This window comes from Amblyraja radiata, chromosome 13 (assembly GCF_010909765.2).
Source record: "Amblyraja radiata isolate CabotCenter1 chromosome 13, sAmbRad1.1.pri, whole genome shotgun sequence".
NCBI classification, from domain to species: Eukaryota; Metazoa; Chordata; class Chondrichthyes; order Rajiformes; family Rajidae; genus Amblyraja; species Amblyraja radiata.
Window position 1 is genome coordinate 60,284,429 of NC_045968.1, and position 20,633 is coordinate 60,305,061.

Below are 20,633 nucleotides of genomic sequence, written 5' to 3' on the forward strand. Positions count from 1 at the left end.
GGATGATCAGCCATGATCACATTGAAAGGCGGTGCTGGTTCGAAGTGCCGAATGGCCTACTCTTGCACTACTTCAGTCTGAAGAAGGGTCTCGACACGAAACGTCACCTATTCCTTCGCTCCATAGATGCAGCCTCACCCACTGAGTTTCTCCAACATTTTTGTCTCTTCGAGTTTTCCAGCATCTGCAGTTCTTTCTTAAACATTCTATATACAATGTGTATGTGTTACATGCTCAATGGCAAGTTTGTTTTTTGATCTGTTTATTCTACTTTTCTATCCTTTTTGGGAAATATATTGCTATAATCAATTAGCTTTAGCCAATATTTTGTGATTTTAATGAATGTGAATGATGGCATCTATCTATCTATCTATCTATCTATCTATCTATCTATCTATCTATCTATCTATCTATCTATCTATCTATCTATCTATCTATCTATCTATCTATCTATCTATCTATCTATCTATCTATCTATCTATCTATCTATCTATCTCTATATCTATCTATCTATCTCTATATCTTTATTACTAAAAGTCTGATCTTGATTACTTCCTGTTGTTCTGTATATTGATTTTAGAAAAAACGCTGCCACTTACGGCTGTGATTTTTGCCCATCTTACTCAGAGTCCCCCTCCGCTGTGCAGGACAAGAGGATTTTTTCCATCTATGAAAAATAAAAGAGGTATTAGTGTTTAAAAAATGTTGAGATTCTCTCTCCTGAAGGCCACGCCCCTTCCGGAGGGACTATAAAACCCGGAAGTGTTGAGTGCCTCAGTCGGTCTCTGCAAGATGGGGGAAGCAAGAGGGTCACGTCTCTCAGTCTGAGATGTGAATAACACTGAACACAGGTCTACTAAACTGTGAGTGTGGTTTTACTGACCTTGAGTGCCCTTAATGTGGTTTGAAAATGAAAATGTGGTTGGTTTGAAATAAAGCACAGCAAATGGTTGGTGGTGGTTGGTTTGAAATAAAGCACAGCAAATGGTTGGTGGTGGTTAGTTTGAAATAAAGCACAGCAAATGGTTGGTTTGAAATAAAGCACAGCAAATGGTTGGTGGTGGTTGGTTTGAAATGGCAAATGATTAAAAGTCTAAACTTGACAACTTCCTGTTTGCACTGTATATTGATTTTAGATAAATGCTACCACTTACTGCTGTGATTTTTGGCCATCTTACTCAGTCCCCCTCTGCTCATCAGGTGCAGAGAATTCTTCCCATCAATGAAAAATAAAAGTGTTATTAGTGTTGAGAAATGTTGAGAATCTCTCTCCTGTCAATCACGCCATGAAAGCCACGCCCTTTCCGGTGGGAGGGTGGAGGGATTATAAAACCCGGAAGTGTGGGTGTGGCTCAGTCGCTGCAAGATGGGGGAGGGAGAGGTCACGACTGTCTGAGCTGTGAATCAACTGAACACACTGAATGTCTACTGAACTGTGAGTGTGGTGTTTTGTGTGGTTTTATGGTGGTTTCGCCCTGCTTGAAATGGTATGAAATTGCATTTGAATGTGGTGGCGTTGCACCCTGCATGAAATGGTATGAAACTGCATTTGAATTTGGAGGCCTTGCACCCTGCATGAAATGGTATGAAACTGCATTTGAATTTGGAGGCCTTGCACCCTGCTTGAAGTGGTATGAAACTGCACTTGAATTTGGTGGCCTTGCACCCTGCTTGAAGTGGTACGAGACTGCACTTGAATTTGACTCCTCCCCGCAGGCAAAGCAGACCACTTCCAAAAGACGTGGTCTGCATTTATGGACTTACTACAAGCATAAGGTGCAACAGTAATTTAAAAAATAAATGGTGCCAGGATCTGGTAACGGGGGATGAAAAATATGGTTGGTATATCCCTTTTTGCGTAGTTTTTTATAATAGAGCGATTGTTTCTCCTTCTTTCTTTCTTTTCTAGGGTCTATTTCTTAACATTCTTCTCTAACTCTCTTTCTAATGGGCTTTCTTTTCCCAACACTTTCTTGCACTATCACGACTCTTTCTCACTTTTCTTACTTCTTTTATTTCTATCTTTCTTAAAGCTCAAAAAATGAAGGGGTACAACAAATGTAATTAGATATAGTGGTGTGTATTACTGTAACTTATTGTACTTCTAATTTAAAAACAAATAAAAAAATAAAAATTAAAAAATAAAAATTAAAAAGAATTTGGTGGCCTTGCACCCTGCTTGAAGTGGTAGGAAACTGCACTTGAATTTGGTGAACTTACACCCTGCTTGAAGTGGTCTGAACTTGCATTTGAATTTGGTGGCCTTGCAACCTGCTTGAAATGGAGTTTCAAGGAATAGTCGTGAGTCACATCAGGGTTCAGTGACTGAGCTGCCACCCAAATAATCCATTTGGCCTACAATGTCCATGCTAGCACTCTGGAAACCAGTCCCTTCAGCCCACAACACCCATACTATCGCTCCAGAAAGCCCCCCCCACACTGGCCACCAATATTGGAATTGGTGGAGAGGTGGAATATTGCATTGGGGGACCAGCCCCCCCATGTGAACGCTTAGTCTAGTATATAACTAAAACTCTGATCTTGTGCTCTTCCGGTTTACGGGGTTTTCCTATTTGCGCATAAATGGTACGTGATAGCACTACGATTTTTCGCCAGGTTACTCACCGTTCCCCTGTGCTATGAGTGCAATAAGTTTTGTTCCAATAAGTGGTATCTTATAAAAGTTATCGAGGTTTAAAAATATTTAAACCGCGCGTGCACAGATTCCTTCAGTCAGCGCCACGCAGATTGGTCTCTTCTGTCAGTCAATGCCACGGCCGGGATGGCGACGCCCCTTCGTGCCCCACCGGCAGCGGCCTGTCCCGCCTCACTCACAAACTCCTCTCTCCCCTCCTCACAGTAACTTGTCTATTGTCTCCCCATCACCAGCGGCGGCCACGGGGGGGGGTTTGGGGGGTTCAGTGTATGCCCAGTGGAGACCCTGGTCCCGTCTCTCTCTCCCTCATCACTCACCCCTCCCCCCTCCCCCCTGCCTGCCCTCTGTGGCAATGGTGGTCCCGTCTACCCGTCCCCCCCGGGTCCGTCTCCTCCGCCGTCCCTGCGGTAACTCACCCCCACGGCCTTCTCGGAGGAGATCTTCTCCACCAGCTCACGAACCCCAACTCCGTCCTTCCCCCCAACATAGCCTTGTGGAGGCGGAGGCAACAAGCAGGTAGGTTGGTGGTCAGGCCAGGGATGGGCCTAGCGGCTGCTGAGCGGGAGTGGGCAGAGAGAGGGAGGGAGAGTCGGGTTGCAGGGTGGCTGAGCAGTTTTCGTGGAGTTTGAGAGACACAGACACAGACACAGACACAGACACAGACACAGACACAGACACAGACACAGACACAGACACAGACACAGACACAGACACAGACACAGACACAGACACAGACACAGACACAGACACACAGACACAGACACAGACACAGACACACAGACACAGACACAGACACACACACACACACACACACACACACACACACACACACACACACACACACACACACACACACACACACACACACACACACACACACACACACACACACACACACACACACACACACACACACACACACACACACACACACACACACACACACACACACACACAATGATGAGAGGCATAGATAGGGGAAACAGAGAGAACCTTTTTCCAAAGGTGGTAATAACAAAGACTGGAGGGCATAGCTATAAGGTGAGAGGGGTAAGTGGATGTGGATGTGCGGGGCAAGTTTGTTTTTACAGAGGGTGATGGGAGCCTGGAACGTATTGCCGGGGGCGGTGGTGGATGCAGATATGATAATGGCGTATAAGAGGCTTTTACATAGGCACATGGAAGCACAAATATTGTGGGACAAAGGACCTGTTCGTGAGCTGGACTGTGCTATGCCCTATAATTGCCGTTTAGTCTGAAGAAGGGTTTCGGCCCAAATCGTTGCCTATTTCCTTCGCTCCGTAGATGCTGCTGCACCCGCTGAGTTTCTCCAGCACTTTTGTCTACCTTCGATTTTCCAGCATCTGCAGTTCCTTCTTGAACATTGCTGTTTAGCAAACACAGAGACAGAGACAGAGACAGAGACAGAGACAGAGACAGAGACAGAGACAGAGACAGAGACAGAGACAGAGACAGAGACAGAGACAGAGACAGAGACAGAGACAGAGACAGAGACAGAGACAGAGACAGAGACAGAGACAGAGACAGAGACAGAGACAGAGACACACACACACACACACACACACACACACACACACACACACACACACACACACACACACACACACACACACACACACACACACACACACACACACACACACACACACACACACACACACAGCGCAAACTGGTCCAATCGTCAAGTCAATGGGATCTAAACCACAGCTAACAAGGAAAGAACTGCAGATGCTGCTTTTTATGGAGGGAGGGAGTGACTGAGGGTGGGGGAAAGGAGAGGGAGGAATTGGGGGAGGGGAGGAGGAGGAGAGGGGAAAGATCCTGAGGAGGTGAGGAGGGAGAGGGTGGGGAGCGAGATGTCGAGAACACACTTCTGCATACAATGGCGTCTTGCGCTTCTTGTGCGTTATGGTGGAAAGATTGGTGGAAACAGGGCCGCGAGTGAACGCTCTTTCCTTGACCCCGATAGGGTGATAAAGAAGAAATATGGTATGTTAGCCTTCATTGCTAAGGGCATTGAACATAAGAGTCAGTAAGTCATGATACAGCTCGATGGTTAGGCTACATCTGAACCATTGCATGCAATTCTGATCATCTCATTAAAGGAACGATGTGCAGGCATTGGAGAGGGTGCAGACAAGGTTTACCAGAATGCTGCCTGGATTAGAGGATGTTGGCTATAGGGAGAGGTTGGATAGACTTGGATTGTTTTCTCTGGAATGTCAGAGGTTGAGGGGAGACTTGACAGAAGTATATAAAATGATGAGAGGCATAGATAGGGGAAACAGAGAGAACCTTTTTCCAAAGGTGGTAATAACAAAGACTGGAGGGCATAGCTATAAGGTGAGAGGGGTAAGTGGATGTGGATGTGCGGGGCAAGTTTGTTTTTACAGAGGGTGATGGGAGCCTGGAACGTATTGCCGGGGGCGGTGGTGGAGGCAGATATGATAATGGCGTATAAGAGGCTTTTACATAGGCACATGGAAGCACAAATATTGTGGGACAAAGGACCTGTTCGTGAGCTGGACTGTGCTATGCCCTATAATTGCCGTTTAGTCTGAAGAAGGGTTTCGGCCCAAATCGTTGCCTATTTCCTTCGCTCCGTAGATGCTGCTGCACCCGCTGAGTTTCTCCAGCACTTTTGTCTACCTTCGATTTTCCAGCATCTGCAGTTCCTTCTTGAACATTGCTGTTTAGCAAACTCACTGGTTGAAAAAGAGACTTAAAACTTTGAATTGCAATAATCTAAATTAAAACCGATTCTATTGGGCATTTATCTATGTTGAATTGATTTATATCATTTAATCTTCTGCCTCAATCACATGTGAATGTTTTCAATTTACATTTCAGACTCTGAACTTACAAATGTTTGGGCAAATGCTCTGCTGAGATCTGGGGCAGGTGTGTGCATGGCTAGAGGCTATGGGGTACTTCCCTGTTCAGCGGAACACATGCCTACAATGCCTCGTTCCACATCTTGTGCCACCCAGTAGAGTAGCATCAAACTCCACAGATTCCACAATGGCTAAATCTGAGCCACTCCTTTCTGGTTTGCTACATAACCTTCAAAACACAGCAAGGATGCTAGCTGACAGGAATATAATAGAACTGACCCCTTACCATCGACTACCATCAACTCCACAGTCAAAAAGGCACAACAGAGGATGTACTTCCTGCAGCAGCTGAGGAAGCACAATCTGCCACAGGCAATGATGGTCCAATTCTACACGGCCATCGTAGAGTCTGTTCTCACCTTCTCCATCATGGTCTGGTTTGGCTCAGCCACCAAGCACGACACCTGGAGGCTGCAGCGAATCGTATGATCAGCAGAGGCTGCAACCTTCCCTCCATTGATGAACTGTACACTGCAAGGGCCAGGAAGCAAGCGGACAAGATCATCTCTGACCCCTCACCCTGGCCACAAACTCTTTGAATCACTTCCCTCTGGAAGGCGATTGTCAAAGCTGCAACAGTCAGACATAAAAACAGTTTTTATCAACTAGTAGTTGCTCTACTCAACAGCCAAAAATCTGTAGCCTCCCTCTGATCTGGTATTTTGTTGGTTCACATGCTTGATCAATGGTGTTTTATCATTAATGTTTTATTATTATTAATGTTTAGTGTTTTCTAAGTCATTCGTAAATGTCACTGTATGTCATGTTGTTACTTGTGGGCGGAGCACCAAGGCAAATTCCTTGTATGTGAATGGCCAATAAACTTAAACTTACTTACTTACTTACTTAAGGACCCTAGGCCAAGGAAGAAGGGAACCATGCTACGGAATCCACCATGTTTTTGAGACCAGTTTTAGTTATTTTAGTTTATAGAGCTACAGCATGGAAAGAGGCCCTTCGGCCCACCAAGTCCGCGCCGACGATACACTGGTTCTATGTTAATCCAGTTTCACATGCTACACACTCGGGGGAATTTTACAGAAGCCAATTAACCTACAAAGTTGCACGTTCTTGGAGTGTGGGAGGAATTATTAAGGGAAAAACTTTTTCACACAGAGAGTTGTGAATCTGTGGAATTCTCTGCCTCCAAAGGCAGTGGAGGCCAATTCTCTGGGGGCTTTCAAGAGAGAGTTAGATCGAGCTCGTAAAGATAGAGGAGTGAAGAGATATGGGGAGAAGGCAGGAACGGGGTACTGACTGTGGATGAGCAGCCATGATCACATTGAATGGCGGTGCTGGCTCGAAGTGCCAAATAGCCTACTCCTGCACCTATTGTCTATTGTCTATTGAAACAGGAGCACCCGGAGAAAAGCTACATGGTCACAGGGAGAACGTGCAAACTCCATCCAGACAGCACCCGTAGGCAGGATTGAAGCTGGGTCTCTGGCACTGTAAGGCAGCAACTACTGCTGTTTCACTCCTTTCCTTCATTTCCATCAGTGAGCCCTGCTATATTACTACTGACTGTCAAACCCAGGCAATTCACTTCTTGCATGTCAACCATTTATTCCCACAGATTTATTGAGGTTGCCTAAAGGGATATTTTCATAAAACTAAAACATAATTATCATTAAATGTTACTATTTTCATGCCAATATCATTACTTGTCTTATGATGGCAATGTCCAAAACCTATGTATTTGTTTAATTTTGGACATTAATGGAAGATTAGAGAAGCTTTATATCTAATGAAAGATCTAAGAAGAAAAGTCCACAAGCTGAAGCAAGCAAAGGAACTTACTGATAATTTATTTGGAATTCTTAATTGTTGCTATAACAAAGAAAAGGATAGACAAAAGAAGACATTATTTCCTAAAGAAACAGTACCGCATCATACATGTACAGTTTTACAAAATAAATAAGTGCAAATAGATGTCATCAGAGCATTCACAGTGGCATCTTCCACTGAAGTGGGAATTTTCAAAACTTTAAGAGAAACAAAAATATTTGCAAAGCTTAGAAAGGTCTACGACCAATGCCGATCACTGTGAAAAGTCACTTAAAATGGTTTAATCGGCAAGGTTTCTTAGATGCATTTAGCAAAAAGGCCCTATCAAAACAAATAGACTTTAACAAAGACTTGCATTTCCTTAGTTGCAGACTCAAACACATCCAAAACAAACAGGCAATATCATCACATGTCCACAGCCAAACAGTAACAGTTTTTTCCATTTGTAGGGTTAGATCTCCTAATGTTGACGTTGTCACTCTGAGTTTATGTTTTACCAACAGATTATGCATGGTAAGTAGAAACTAATCATGTTACTTCAGTATTCTGGAGGTGAAGGAAGTGTAGTCGCTGAGCAGATGACATAAAGAAAGTACGTTAGTGGACAATCAAAGACAATGATGTTTCTGAAGAGAATTAATGATATCTACACACCATATCCAAATAAAATGCCTGTGCCAGTCAAATAACAGCAGCTTTGTTGCTGTGATCTGGCAATGTTGTGACTAAAGGCTTGGATAGAGTAGATGCGGAGAGGATGTTTCCACTAGTGGGAGAGTCTAGGACCAGAGGCCATAATCTCAGAATTAAAGGATGTTCCTTTAGGAGGGAGATGAGAAGGAATTTCTTTAGTCAGAGGAAAGCTGTGGAATTCTTTGCCACAGAAGGATGTGGAGGCCAAGTCAATGGATATTTTTAAGGCAGCGATAGATAGATTTTTGATTAGTATGGGTGTCAGGGGTTATGGGGAGAAGGCAGGAGAATGGGGTCAGGAGAGATAGATAGATCAGCCATGATTGAATGGCGGAGTAGACTTGATGGGCCGCATGGCCTAATTCAGCTCCTATCACTTATGACCTTATGAAGCAAAGATGTTGTTGATTTTACAGGAAAACAACCATTGTCAAATTAAAAAAACTTTACAGAGGGGAGTTTTATTCATTGCCAATCCAGTTACATGCCAAGAAAGCATCAACAACCCAAAATAGCTATAGGTAGAGAACTGCCATGAACTAAAATCTTCCTCACATGCAAGTGTGTCATCTGATACGGGTTATTAGAAAATGAGAGCCCTGTGTACTGTAATAGTGCACCTTTCTGAGTAACGTGGGAAAGAATAAAACGCACCACGTTTCATCATCTCTGAAGGGTTGGTACATTAATTCCAAGGAGAACGCACTTTTGATTTTTTTCGAAATGTTACCAATGTAACCTCCGAGTGTGCCTTCACCATCAGTATTTCAGGCTGTCTCTTGCGTTTTAATTGAGTGGGAGGATTCCTGTATTGTTCTTATGCAGATGTTTTGTTGAAACACTTGCACTTGAAACAGCGTACTATGAAAGTCAGTAATACCACAGTATTCTTTGTTTGTCAACGATATCACACAGTGATAACCAGGAAATATACCTACAACAACAGCACTGAAGCCCCGTGCAATGCAATATACAGCAAGCAGTACCTTACAAGATGCAGACACAAATACAAAAATATAAAATTTGAATCGTAATGCACTTTTCCTTTACTGCATCAGTGGAAACTATTTTATCCAAAATTAGAGGAACCAACGGTGGGAGTTTAAAAGATTTAGACACTTCCATGTTTTTTTATTAGACCATTGAAAATTAATTACTTGTCAGACCATAGTATGTTGAATGGTATAAAACTAGTAGATTAAAAGCAAATACCTCTTTGATTAAATATTTTTAAAAAGACGTTGTGTGTCTGGTCTTAAGTACATTCCAACAGCTGCTTAATCTTGTACGAAGATTATAATTTGGCTCATTTTAACACAAGACGTAGCCATGCCATTAAGACTGGAGAGTGCTTTCCAGCATGAAAAATAACGTGGCACGGAATTTAAAGATCAGTAAGAAAGGTTCTCAAAGCTTGAGCTACATACCATGCGAAGAACATTTCAGCAAACAGTTCCTTTGAGCACTTTGTAGCATGCGAACCAGTGAAGTGCTTGTACCTTTGCAACCCAACCTCAGGCAATTATTTGTGCAAAGGGTAGTCTCTTACAAAATACAGAGCGATTGTGTGGACGCTTAAAGACCAGTATCAAAGGGAGTAATGCATGCCAGGGTGACTAGGATTCATTGATCTTCAGCTTCGTCCTCCTCCAGAGACACCACACCTGAGGAAGCAACGTCTGATACCTTCCTCCGCCCCTCATACTCCCCGTCCTCCTTCTTTGAAATGCTTTTATAGTCTTGGCATGACATATCGTCTTCTTCTGGAGTGAAACAAGATTCAGCGTAAGACACAGAATAAGAGGAGTCCTCACAGATAAGGTTCCTAAAGGCACATTCAATGTTTCCGCTTGGGTGCAGCTGAGATATCACTTCCCGATGACCAGGCACCGCGTCCATCTGGCCAAACAGTTTTGCGGCTAATTCAGTCGGGGTGTCCAGTTCCACTTTAAGCAAAGGATGGTCTTCCAGACTGCACAGACTTGAACAAAGTGTCTCTGGAGAGACGGTCTGGGAGGAATCACTCTCCTGCTCACACGAGGCCTGTCTCACCGTAAATTGGCACAGATGACTGTGCAGCCGGTCTCTTGAATAATTCACTTGGGGATGCTGTGCTGCTGGATCTGAAACAAGAATATTATATTGCATAAATACTGGGGCGTTTACACTCATTACGATGCACAGATTATTGGCATGATTTTTCAGAGCTGAAATCCTGATCAGCAGATGTAAATAAACTCAAAATGTAAATAGCATATTTAATACATTCATTTAAAACAGTGTTTAAAACAATCAGGAGAGATAGAAGCAACCACATATCCTGGTTTACAAAAGGAGTCATGATGTGCAGTAGAAACTCAGCGGGTCAGGCAACATCGCTAATGAACATGGATAGATGAAGGTCTTGACCCGAAACGTCACCCATTCCTTCTCTCCAGAGATGCTGCCAGTCACGCTGAGTTACTCCACCATTTAACGTCTATTATGGATAGATGACATTTGGGTCAGGACCATTCTTCAGACTGATTGCGGTGTGGGGGGGTGGAGAGGGGGATGGAGGGGGGTAGAAAGCTGGAAGACAGGTGGAGGCAAGACAAAGTCTGGCAAATGTTAGATGGATACATGTGAGGCTGTTTTTGATAGGCAGGTACCAGGGTGGCGCATTGTTTACCATATATATTAATGATTTGGATGAGAGAATTAGGAGCAACACTAGCAGGTTTGCGGATGACACAAAGCTGGGTGGCAGTGTGAACTGTGAAGAGGATGTTAGGAGGTTGCAGGGTGACCTAGACAGGTTGAGTTAGTGGGCAGATGCGTGGCAGATGCAGTATAATATGGATAAATGTGAGGGTATCCACTTTGCTGGCAAAAACAAGGGGCAAAAACAAGATTATTATCTCAATGGGGTTAGGTTAGGTAAGCGGCAGGTACAGCGAGACCTGGGCGTCCTTGTACACCAGTCACTGAAAGTTGGCTTACAGGTACAGCAGGCAGTGAAGAAAGCTAATGGAATGTTGGCCTTCATAACAAGAGAATTTCAGTATAGGAGTAAAGAGGTCCTTATGCAGTTGTATAGGGCTCTGGTGTGACCACATCTGGATTAGTGTGTACAGTTTTGGTCTCCTAATTTGAGGACGGACATCCTTGTAATTGAGGCAGTGCAGTGTAGGTTCACGAGATTGATCCCTGGGATGACGGGACTGTCATATGAGGAAAGATTGAAAAGACTAAGCTTGTATTCACTAGAGTTTAGAAGGATGAGGGGGTATCTTATAGAAATATATAAAATTATAAAAGGACTGGACAAGCTAGATGCAGGAAAAATGTTCCCAATGTTGAGCGAGTCCAGAACCAGGGACCACAGTCTTAGAACAAAGGGGAGGCCATTTAAGACTGAGGTGAGAAAAAACTTTTTCACCCAGAGAGTTGTGAATTTGTGGAATTCCCTGCCACAGAGGGCAGTGGAGGCCAAGTCACTGGATGGATTTAAGAGAGAGTTAGAAAGAGGTCTAGGGGCTAGTGGAGTCAAGGGATATGGGGAGAAGGCAGACACGGGTTATTGATTGGGGACGATCAGCCATGATCACAATGAATGGCGGTGCTGGCTCGAAGGGCCAAATGGTCTCCTCCTACACCTATTTTCTATGTTTCTATGTTTCTATGACCAGCAATCCACGCATACTAACGATGATGATCAGCCATGATCATATTGAACGGCGGTGCAGGCTCGAATGGCCTACTCCTGCACCTATTTTCTATGTTCCTATGTTTCTATACACACTAGGGACAATTAACACTTATACCAAGCTAATTAACCTACAAACCTGTGCATCTTTGGAGTGTGGGAGGAATCCCATGATCTCAGAGAAAACCCATGCAAGCACTCTAAATGCAACAACTCTAGCTGCGCCTCCATGTCACCCTTCTGCTCTTCCTCTGCCTTCAGTTTGCAGTATCTCACTAAGAGGGTCTATTGGATGTACCGTGTAGATCTTCATCAACTTCAGTAGATCTTCATGGGTGGCACATTGGCGCAGCGGTAGAGCTACTGCCTCACAGCGGGCTACGGGCGCTGTCAGTACAGAGTTTGTATGTTCACCCCGTGACCTGCGCGGGTTTTCTCCCAGACCTCCCATGTACTCACACACTCCAAAGGCGTACAGGTTTGTTGGTTAATTGGCTTTGTTAAATTGTAAATTGTAAAGTGTGTATATGATAGCGTTAGTGTACAGGGGTCACTGGTCAGCGCGGACTCAGTGGGCCGAAGAGCCCGTTTCCACGCCGTATCTCTGAACTAAACTAAATTGACGAAAATAATGGAATCTTAATTTTAAAAGACTAATGTTAGTTTCTGCAATCAATCTTGTTCTTGTGTGGCTCACGCACCAGCAATCAATTGCTGATTTAGAGCAGAGAGGTTGAGAAGTAAGCATCCGCCAACAAAAGCCATCCCTCAGGTGTTGTAAGGTCCAGTGTTTTTGTTCTGCGTTAGAATCCAGCATGTGTCCTGCCTGGAAACATGGCACTGACCATGAGGAGACTCTTCTGCCAATTCACCAGCTCATGCTCCCAACATGGCACACAGACCAGGCAAGTATTTACATGCTCGCCACAGAAGCAGATCTACAGTCACATATTACAATGGCTCCACACTCTTCAATCTCTACTCCTACAGCAACTATTCTTACTTTAACTATGATCACTGGCTCGATTATAATCATGTATTGTCTTTCCGCTGACTGGATGGCACGCAGCAAAAGCTTTTCACTGTACCTCGGGCAGGTGACAATAAATTAATGTTCAAGAAGGAACTGCAAATGCTGGAAAATCGAAGGTAGACAAAAATGCTGGAGAAACTCAGCGGGTACAGCAGCATCTATGGAGCGAAGGAAATAGGCAACGTTTTGGGCCGAAACCCTTCTTCAGATTGATGTAGTGTGGGGACGGGAAGAAGAAAGGAAAAGGAGGAGCTAGAGGGCTGAGGCAGAGCTGAGAAGGGGAGGAGACAGCAAGGGCTACCGGAAATTGGAGAAGTCAATGTTCGTACCGCTGGGGTGCAGACTGCCCAAGTGGAATATGAGGTGCTGCTCCTCCAATTGACAGTGGGCCTCACTCTGGCCATGGAGGAGGCCCAGGACAGAAATGTTGGATTTGGAATGGGAGGGGGAGTTGAAGTGCTGAGCCACAGGGAGATCAGGTTAGTTAATGCGGACCGAGCGGAGGCGTTCTACGAAACGATCGCCAAGCCGTCTTGCCGATGTAGATCAGCTGACATCTAGAGCAGCGGATGCAATAGATGAGGTTGGAGGAGGTGCAGGTGAACCTCTGTCGCACCTGGAACGACTGCTTGGGTCCTTGAATGGAGTCGAGGGGGGAGGTAAAGCGACAAGTGTAGCATCTCTTGCGGTTGACAATAAATTAAACTGAGCTGAACTGAACTGAATTGAACATTGACTGAGTGCAAACCTTTCCTCAATAATCAACCGCGGTGGAGAACCTGAGCCTGCAAATGGTTTGCTCGTCCAAGAGGTTACGGTATAAGTGAACTTCCAAGTGGGTCAAGTTAAGGAGATTAGCAAAAATAATCTTTTCCAGTCAAGGTGAAGGCTGTTTGATCTAAAACATTAACTGTGTTGCTGACCTTGAGTTTTTCCAGCATTTTCTGATTTTTATTTCAGGTTTCCAGCATCTGCAGTTTTTCTTTGATTTTCAGTAATTTGAAGACTTCCCGCTTAAGTCATTCTAGCCGCTACTGAGGGGCAGCAGTAAATTTACTCATTCAATTAGGTTGAAAAATAGAAGGTCATTTGCAAGCAACTGACAACAATGAACCAAGGAGGGTGATTCTAAAATTGTAATGTTGATTTAGTTTAGCTTAGAGATACAGTGAGGAAACAGGCCCTTCAGCCCACAGAGTCCGCACTGACCAGTGATCCGCGCATACTAACACTATCCTACACACACTAGGAACAATTTTTTACATTTACACCAAGCCAATTAACCTACAAACCTGTGCATCTTTGGAATGTGGGAGGAAACCGGAGATCCTGGAGAAAACCTACGCAGGTCACGGGGAGATGGTACAAACCGTACAGACAGCACCCGTAGTCAGGATCGAACCCGGTTCTCTGGCGCTGTAAGGAAGTAGGTCTACCGCTACTTGGAATTTATTTTTTAAAAAGCATTTGAATTGTTCATGGTAACACCAAATGTCAAGATGGCCTGTCAGATTCTGGCAACCTGCATTGCCATGCAGAGGGAATATAGGCATGATCTAAAATACTTACTTCCACGTGGATGCATGAGCACATTAGAGGCAAAATGAAAGAATGATGGCTACAAAAGATCTATCAGATGTTCAGCCCACTTTCCAAAGCTGCTTCTGTACTGTCCAGCCACTTTGTAATGGCGATTGTATAAATTATCTCAAGTTCCAAGATCTGAAGTTGAAAAAGTGGGGCAGCATCCCTCTCCTTATGTGCAGGAAGGAACTGTGGATGCTGGTTTACACCGAAGATAGACACACAATGTTGGAATAACTCAGCGGGACAGGCAGCATCTCTGGAGAGAAGGAATGGATGGCGTTTCGGATCGAGACCTTTCTTAGACAATAGACAATAGACAATAGGTGCAGGAGTAGGCCATTCGGCCCTTCGAGCCAGCACCGCCATTCAATGTGATCATGGCTGATCATCCACAATCAATACACCGTTCCTGCCTTCTCCCCATATCCCCTATTTTTAAGTGCCCTATCTAGCTCTCTTTTGAAAGCATCCAGAGAACCTGCCTCCACTGCCCTCTGAGGCAGAGAATTCCACAGACTCACCACTCTCTGTGAGAAAAAGTGTTTGTTCGTCTCCGTTCTAAATGGATTACTCCTTATTCTTAAACTTCTTCTGACTTAAGAGTCAAGGGATAGGGAAACTAGAGATATGGAAACTAAGGGAAGGTGTGAAAGGGTAAGGGTATCTATCGTTTTCACACCTTACCCTTCCATATCTCTAAATTCCCTCTCCTCTGACTCTCCGTCTGAAGAAGGGTCTCGACCAGAAACATCACCCATTCCTTCTCTCCAGAGACGCTGCCTGCCCCTCTCCTCATATTGGAGATTGTCGTATAGTAAGAGATGCCCAGAGCTGAAGGTCAGCCCAGTCAGGTCATGTACTCTGTCAACATGAATTACAACCACATACAAAGGAGTAATAACTAGCCATTGGAACTATGGCCCTGAAAGTGAATATCAGAGGAAGGCGAAAAATGGAATCAGTGACAACTTGTAATGTTGCCAAAAGTGCAACAACTAGCAATGTTCCCTGAGGAATCTCAAAACTGAGATGATATGGTGGAACAGAAATAGATGGAAAATGAAATCCAAGTCTTAAGTAACATTGTGACATAAAATGTCAACATTAATGCTTATTTCCAGACTTGACTTCCACACTTGACTTTGCGAAAAGTAATAATGCATATTGATAACTAAATAAACACAAGGTAAACTATGCTGAAATATCTTTTGTAGCATCTTCAATAGGTGCAGAATAATCATGAATGCTACAGAAATGCATGGAAGAGGTCTCCATTACCAGCTGCTTGTGTGTTCTCCATGTTTGGTACAAAATCTTCATCATATGAGTCGTCATTCATCTCATCACCGTCAACAGATGACCAAGCTTTTAGTTTGGCCTCTGCTATTTCAAACTGCTCCGCCACACCTGAAATACAATTAAGACAATTAAAATAATTGAAAAAGGGTCTCGACCCGAAACGTCACCTATTCCTTTTCTCCAGTGAAGCTGTTTGACTCGCTGAGTTACTCCAGCTTTTTGTGTCTATACACAATTAATCTCACTTACAACTATTGTATAAACAGAATAGTAAGCCAAAGCAGTAAATAAGAAACTTGTAAATGTTACCCGATCAAAAGTTTCAGCAGTGTGGAAGAGCATGCATTTGAATTGTAGTTAGATAGAATTAGAATTAGACAGATCTGAACAGCAAACCATTGCTCAATTGAACAAGAGCAAGAACAACTTGTATTTTCATTGAATAACATTAGCGAATGCTAGAATCACTCAAAGTATTAGGCAGCAACTGTGAAAAGAGAAACAAGTTCAAAGAGCAAGGATGTGCTGGCACTGGAGAGGATCCAGAGGAGGTTTAAGAGAATGATCTCAGGAATGAGTGTTCGTCGGCACTGGGCCTGTACTCGCTGGAGTTTAGAAAGATGAGGGGGGACCTCATTGAAACTTACCGAATAGTGAAAGGCTTGGATAGGGTGGATGTGGAGAGAACGTTTCCACTAGTTGGAGAGTCTAGAACTAGAGGTCCTAGCCTCAGAATTAAAGGACATTCCTTTAGGAAGGAGATGAGGAGGAACCTCTTTAGCCAGAGGGTGGTGAATCTGTGGAATTCAATGCCACAGAAGACTGTGCATGCCAAGTCAATGGATATATTTAAAGCAGAGATAGATAGATTCTTGGTTGGTACAGGTGTCAGGGGTTAGGCATTAGGGGAACGGATGTTTCCACTGGAGGGAGAGTCTAGGATCAGAGGTCATAGCCTCAGAATTAAAGGGTGCTCTTTTAGAAAGGAGGTGAGGAGGTACTTCTTTAGTCAGAGGGCAGTTAATCTGTGCTACAGTGGGCTGTGGAGGCCAAGTCAGTGGATATTTTTTAGGCAGAGAGACAAATTCTTGATTAGAACGGGTGCCAAGGGTTATGGGGAGAAGGCAGGAAAATGGGATTGGGAAGCAGAGATCAGCCTTGATTGAATGGCGGAATAGAATCGATTGGCCGAATGGCCTATTCTACTCCTATAACTTGTGAACTTGTTATGATGAGAAGGCAGGGGAGGGAGAGATAGATCAGCCATGAATGAATGGTGGAGTACACTTTATGGGTCGAATGGCTTAATGCTGCTCCTATCACATGAACTTGTAAAGACATTTCCTCAGAATTCAGAAAATGAAAACAAGTTAGTTTTAAATTACAAAATGTATGAGATTAGAGTTTCTAAGAGATAAGTTGTAGAAGTTATCTACTTGATGGGTTAATGGGGATAGAACATTGAACAGTACAGCACAAGAACTGGCCCTTCAGCCCACAATGTCTGTGCACAGCATGATGCCAAGACCATCACATCCACTTGCACATAACCCATGTCCCTTCATATCCATATGCCTATCCAAAAGTATTTTAAATCAGGCTCGGCGATCGTTTCACTGAACACCTCCCCTCAGTCTGTCTTAACCTACCTGATCTCCCGGTTGCTCAGCACTTCAACTCCCCCTCCCATGCCCAATCTGACCTTTCTGCCCTGGGCCGCCTCCATTGTCAGAGTGAGGCCCAGCGCAAATTGGGGGAACAGCACCTCATATTTCGCTTGAGCAGCTTACACCCCAACGGTATGAACATTGACTTCTCTAATTTCAGAAGCCCTTGTTTTCTCTCTCCATCCCCTTCCCAGTTCTCCCACCAGTCTTACTGTCTCCGCCTACATTCTCTTTGTCCTGCCCCCTCTCCTGACATCAGTCTGAAGAAGGGTCTCGACCCGAAACGTCACCATTCCTTCTCTCCAGAGATGCTGCCTGACCCGCTGAGTTACTCCAGCATTTTGTGTCTACCTTGAATGCCACTAATGTATCTGCTTCAACCATCACCCCTGGCAGCGCGTTCCAGGTACTCACCACCCTCCGGGCGCTTAGGAAGTGGAAAAATAAACAAAAGCAATGAAATAAGGGTAGTTAGAGTGTGAGAATATATACTGTACACAAAGGAATTTAAAAGTATTTTCTCGAGCATTTGGCAGGACATAATATCTGTCAGCCATTGAGTATGAGTGGGCGGGGTAGGTTCCGTCCACCTGAGCAGGATTGTTCGCCGAGCCAGAAGAGAAGCAAAAGATATAGTGCGGCGTTTATCTGCAGTTAATCTAACCTCCTCACCAGTGACCCCAAAAAGAGCGATTAGAGGCTTTGGTTCCAATTTGATGTTTAACACCTGGGATAATGTATGAAAGACCGCTAGCCAGAACTTGTTAAGGCTGGGGCATGACCAATACATATGGATAAGAGAGGCTTCAGAAATTTTACATTTAACACAGAATGGACTAACCTCAGGGTAAAAAGTAGATAATTTGGCTTTTGAGATATGAGAAAACCAGGTACTCACTTCAACACTCAAATGGAAGGTTTCAGAAAGCATGGGGACCTTCTTAAATGCATTCCAGACTTTATAAATACTTGATCATCAAGCACAGTTTAACAGCTTAACAGTCTACCCATTCATTTATCGTGGATTATTGTTGTGACAGGCTGATATTTGCATCTGCTCACTGGCAGTGACTGGGGAGGGGTCATTTTTCTTTTATTGTTGTTGTCTTGTTATATGTTAGCATAAGTTGTTTTTTATTTATTCTTTTCGTACACTCTGTCTGTAACAAATAGACAACTTTGCACTTTGTTATGTCCTGAAAGCTAAATAAAAATGATTTTGATTTCTTTTTTAAAGTATTGAACTGCAGGGTTGTGGGATATGTTCTGTGGTTCAGGCTGTACTGAGTACTGAGTACTACCAATATCGCTGATGGATGACTTACAGAAGAAATAGCCAATTTTGACTCAGAAAAAAGACCAATTGCTGTACCTCAGGTTGAAGAATGAACATCTGACCCGCTGAGTTACTACAGCATTTTGTGTCTATCTTCTGTCCCTAGACCTGCTAACTCACATCCATCCAGGGAGCCCAGCCGCCCTCCCAGTTGAGACAGAGGTTCACGCGCACCTCCTCTCACCCTGATCTAATGCACTAGGTCTTCCTGATGTAGCCTTCTTTACATCAGCGAGACCAAGTATAGATAAGGAAAATGTTTTGTCAAACACGCGCTCAGTCTAACAAGGCCGGTTGGATCTCCAGGCTGCTGACCATTTTAACTCCTCTTCCCATTCCCATACTGAGCGTTCTGTCCTGGGCCTCCTCCATTGCCACATGTAAGCCAAATGAACAGCACCAAATGAACAGTCCACATGGATTCTCCAATTCTAGGTAGCTACAAGCACCCACCTTGCCCCTTTCCCCCCTATTTATCCCCCTCTTCTCTGAGCCCCACCTGGATGTACACTCACTTCACCTTATCCCCTCACCCTGGCCCCTTTCACCTATATTCCTTCCTCTGGCATTGCATTTCATGCCTTTTCTATGTTTACGTATGTTTTGGTCTGGGGTGGGAGATTGCAACCTTCACGTGGTCCGCCCTGTTTCGACGAATGCAATCGACCTGCCGTGCACAATCAAATAAGATCAAATAGTAAGATTAAACGAGAACTTACCAGTTTTAAGTTTGATCTGTATTTTATGAGGAGGAACGTTGAGGGAATACGTGAAGAACCCGCTTCCAACGCATGCGTGTCATTCTTCAAAGCAGCGGTGTGAGGTCACAGAAACTATAATGACCTAACATAGTAAGATTATCAAAGAGATACCAGTTTTGATATGATCATAGGAGGGTGGGAGCGGAGGGCACGTATTCCCTCAACGTTCCTCCTCATAAAATACAGATCAAACTTCAAACTGGTAAGTTCTCGTTTAATCTTACTATTTTACTTCGGAGTCACGTGAGTGACTACGTGAAGATTTCAAAGCTCTGTGACCTCATGCCGTGGAACGAGTCCATGCTTCACAACTGCCTTGGGTATCGGGAGAGAGTATCATTAGCAATTTTAGACACACTTATACAAAGACTTGTGTGATATAACGAGAAAATACATTTATTAATTGAAATCATAGCCATGTAACCCTTCGGGCAAATTATAATATTGAACGTAAAATGCTTTCCGAAAATGATGATGGCTCCAAAACTGGTTTATTATAAAACCTTTGGAAAGTCCTTTCGGATGACCATCCTGCTATTCTGAGGATTAGGTCCGTGGGTACCTCAGAATTTTTGCTGCGGATGTTGCTGCAGCCCTGGTGGAATGAGATTTAAAACCATTAGTGTCTATTCCTGCCATCTTTAGGACACATTTGAGCCACCTTGAGATAGTTTGGGTCGTGACCCTTTTGTGCGGTTTCTTGTAAGAAAATTAACAAAGCCATTTCCTGACCTCGAATGCTCTTAGTATATTCCATGTATAATTGGATATGTCTTGCTATACACAGACGTTCGTCATATGGATATGCCATAAATTCAATCACTTGACCCGATGAACCTGGTCTGTTTGTTTTATTAACTCATGTATGACAAACACCAGTTTCTCTCGTGAGATGATCAAGGAGTCCAGACTCAGTTTGCTTAATGACTGGACTCGTTGTGCAGTAACTAACGCCATGAGCATAACCATCTTCATGGTCAGTTTCTGCAGTGATAATGCTGTTTATGGGCGACCAGCTCCTCAGCATGTTTAAAACGACACCCACATCCCAGATTTTGGAGTACCTGGTTTTAGGGGGATTTGCATTGAATATATCCTTCATAAGTTTTGTTACCAGGGGGTGTGTTCCCACCGTGTGCCGCTCTGTTCCTTGTGATAGGTAATTGGAGAGTGCACTTCTGGCACTATTGATGGCACTGTAGCCCAATCG

At 44.0% G+C, this 20,633-nt stretch overlaps 1 protein-coding gene across 1 annotated transcript in view; it reads right to left on the reverse strand.

The window, feature by feature from the left end:
- Nucleotides 1-8,361: 8,361 nt before the first annotated feature.
- Nucleotides 8,362-20,633, reverse strand: part of fam131a (family with sequence similarity 131 member A) — a 93,004-nt gene continuing 80,732 nt past the window's right edge. Inside the window, exons 5-6 of the mRNA XM_033032185.1 lie at nucleotides 15,639-15,767; nucleotides 8,362-10,175 (exon numbers count right to left, since the gene is read on the reverse strand). Coding sequence (XP_032888076.1) covers nucleotides 9,676-10,175; nucleotides 15,639-15,767 — 629 coding nt within the window. The 3' untranslated portion in view covers nucleotides 8,362-9,675. The remainder of the gene's footprint in view (nucleotides 10,176-15,638; nucleotides 15,768-20,633) is intronic.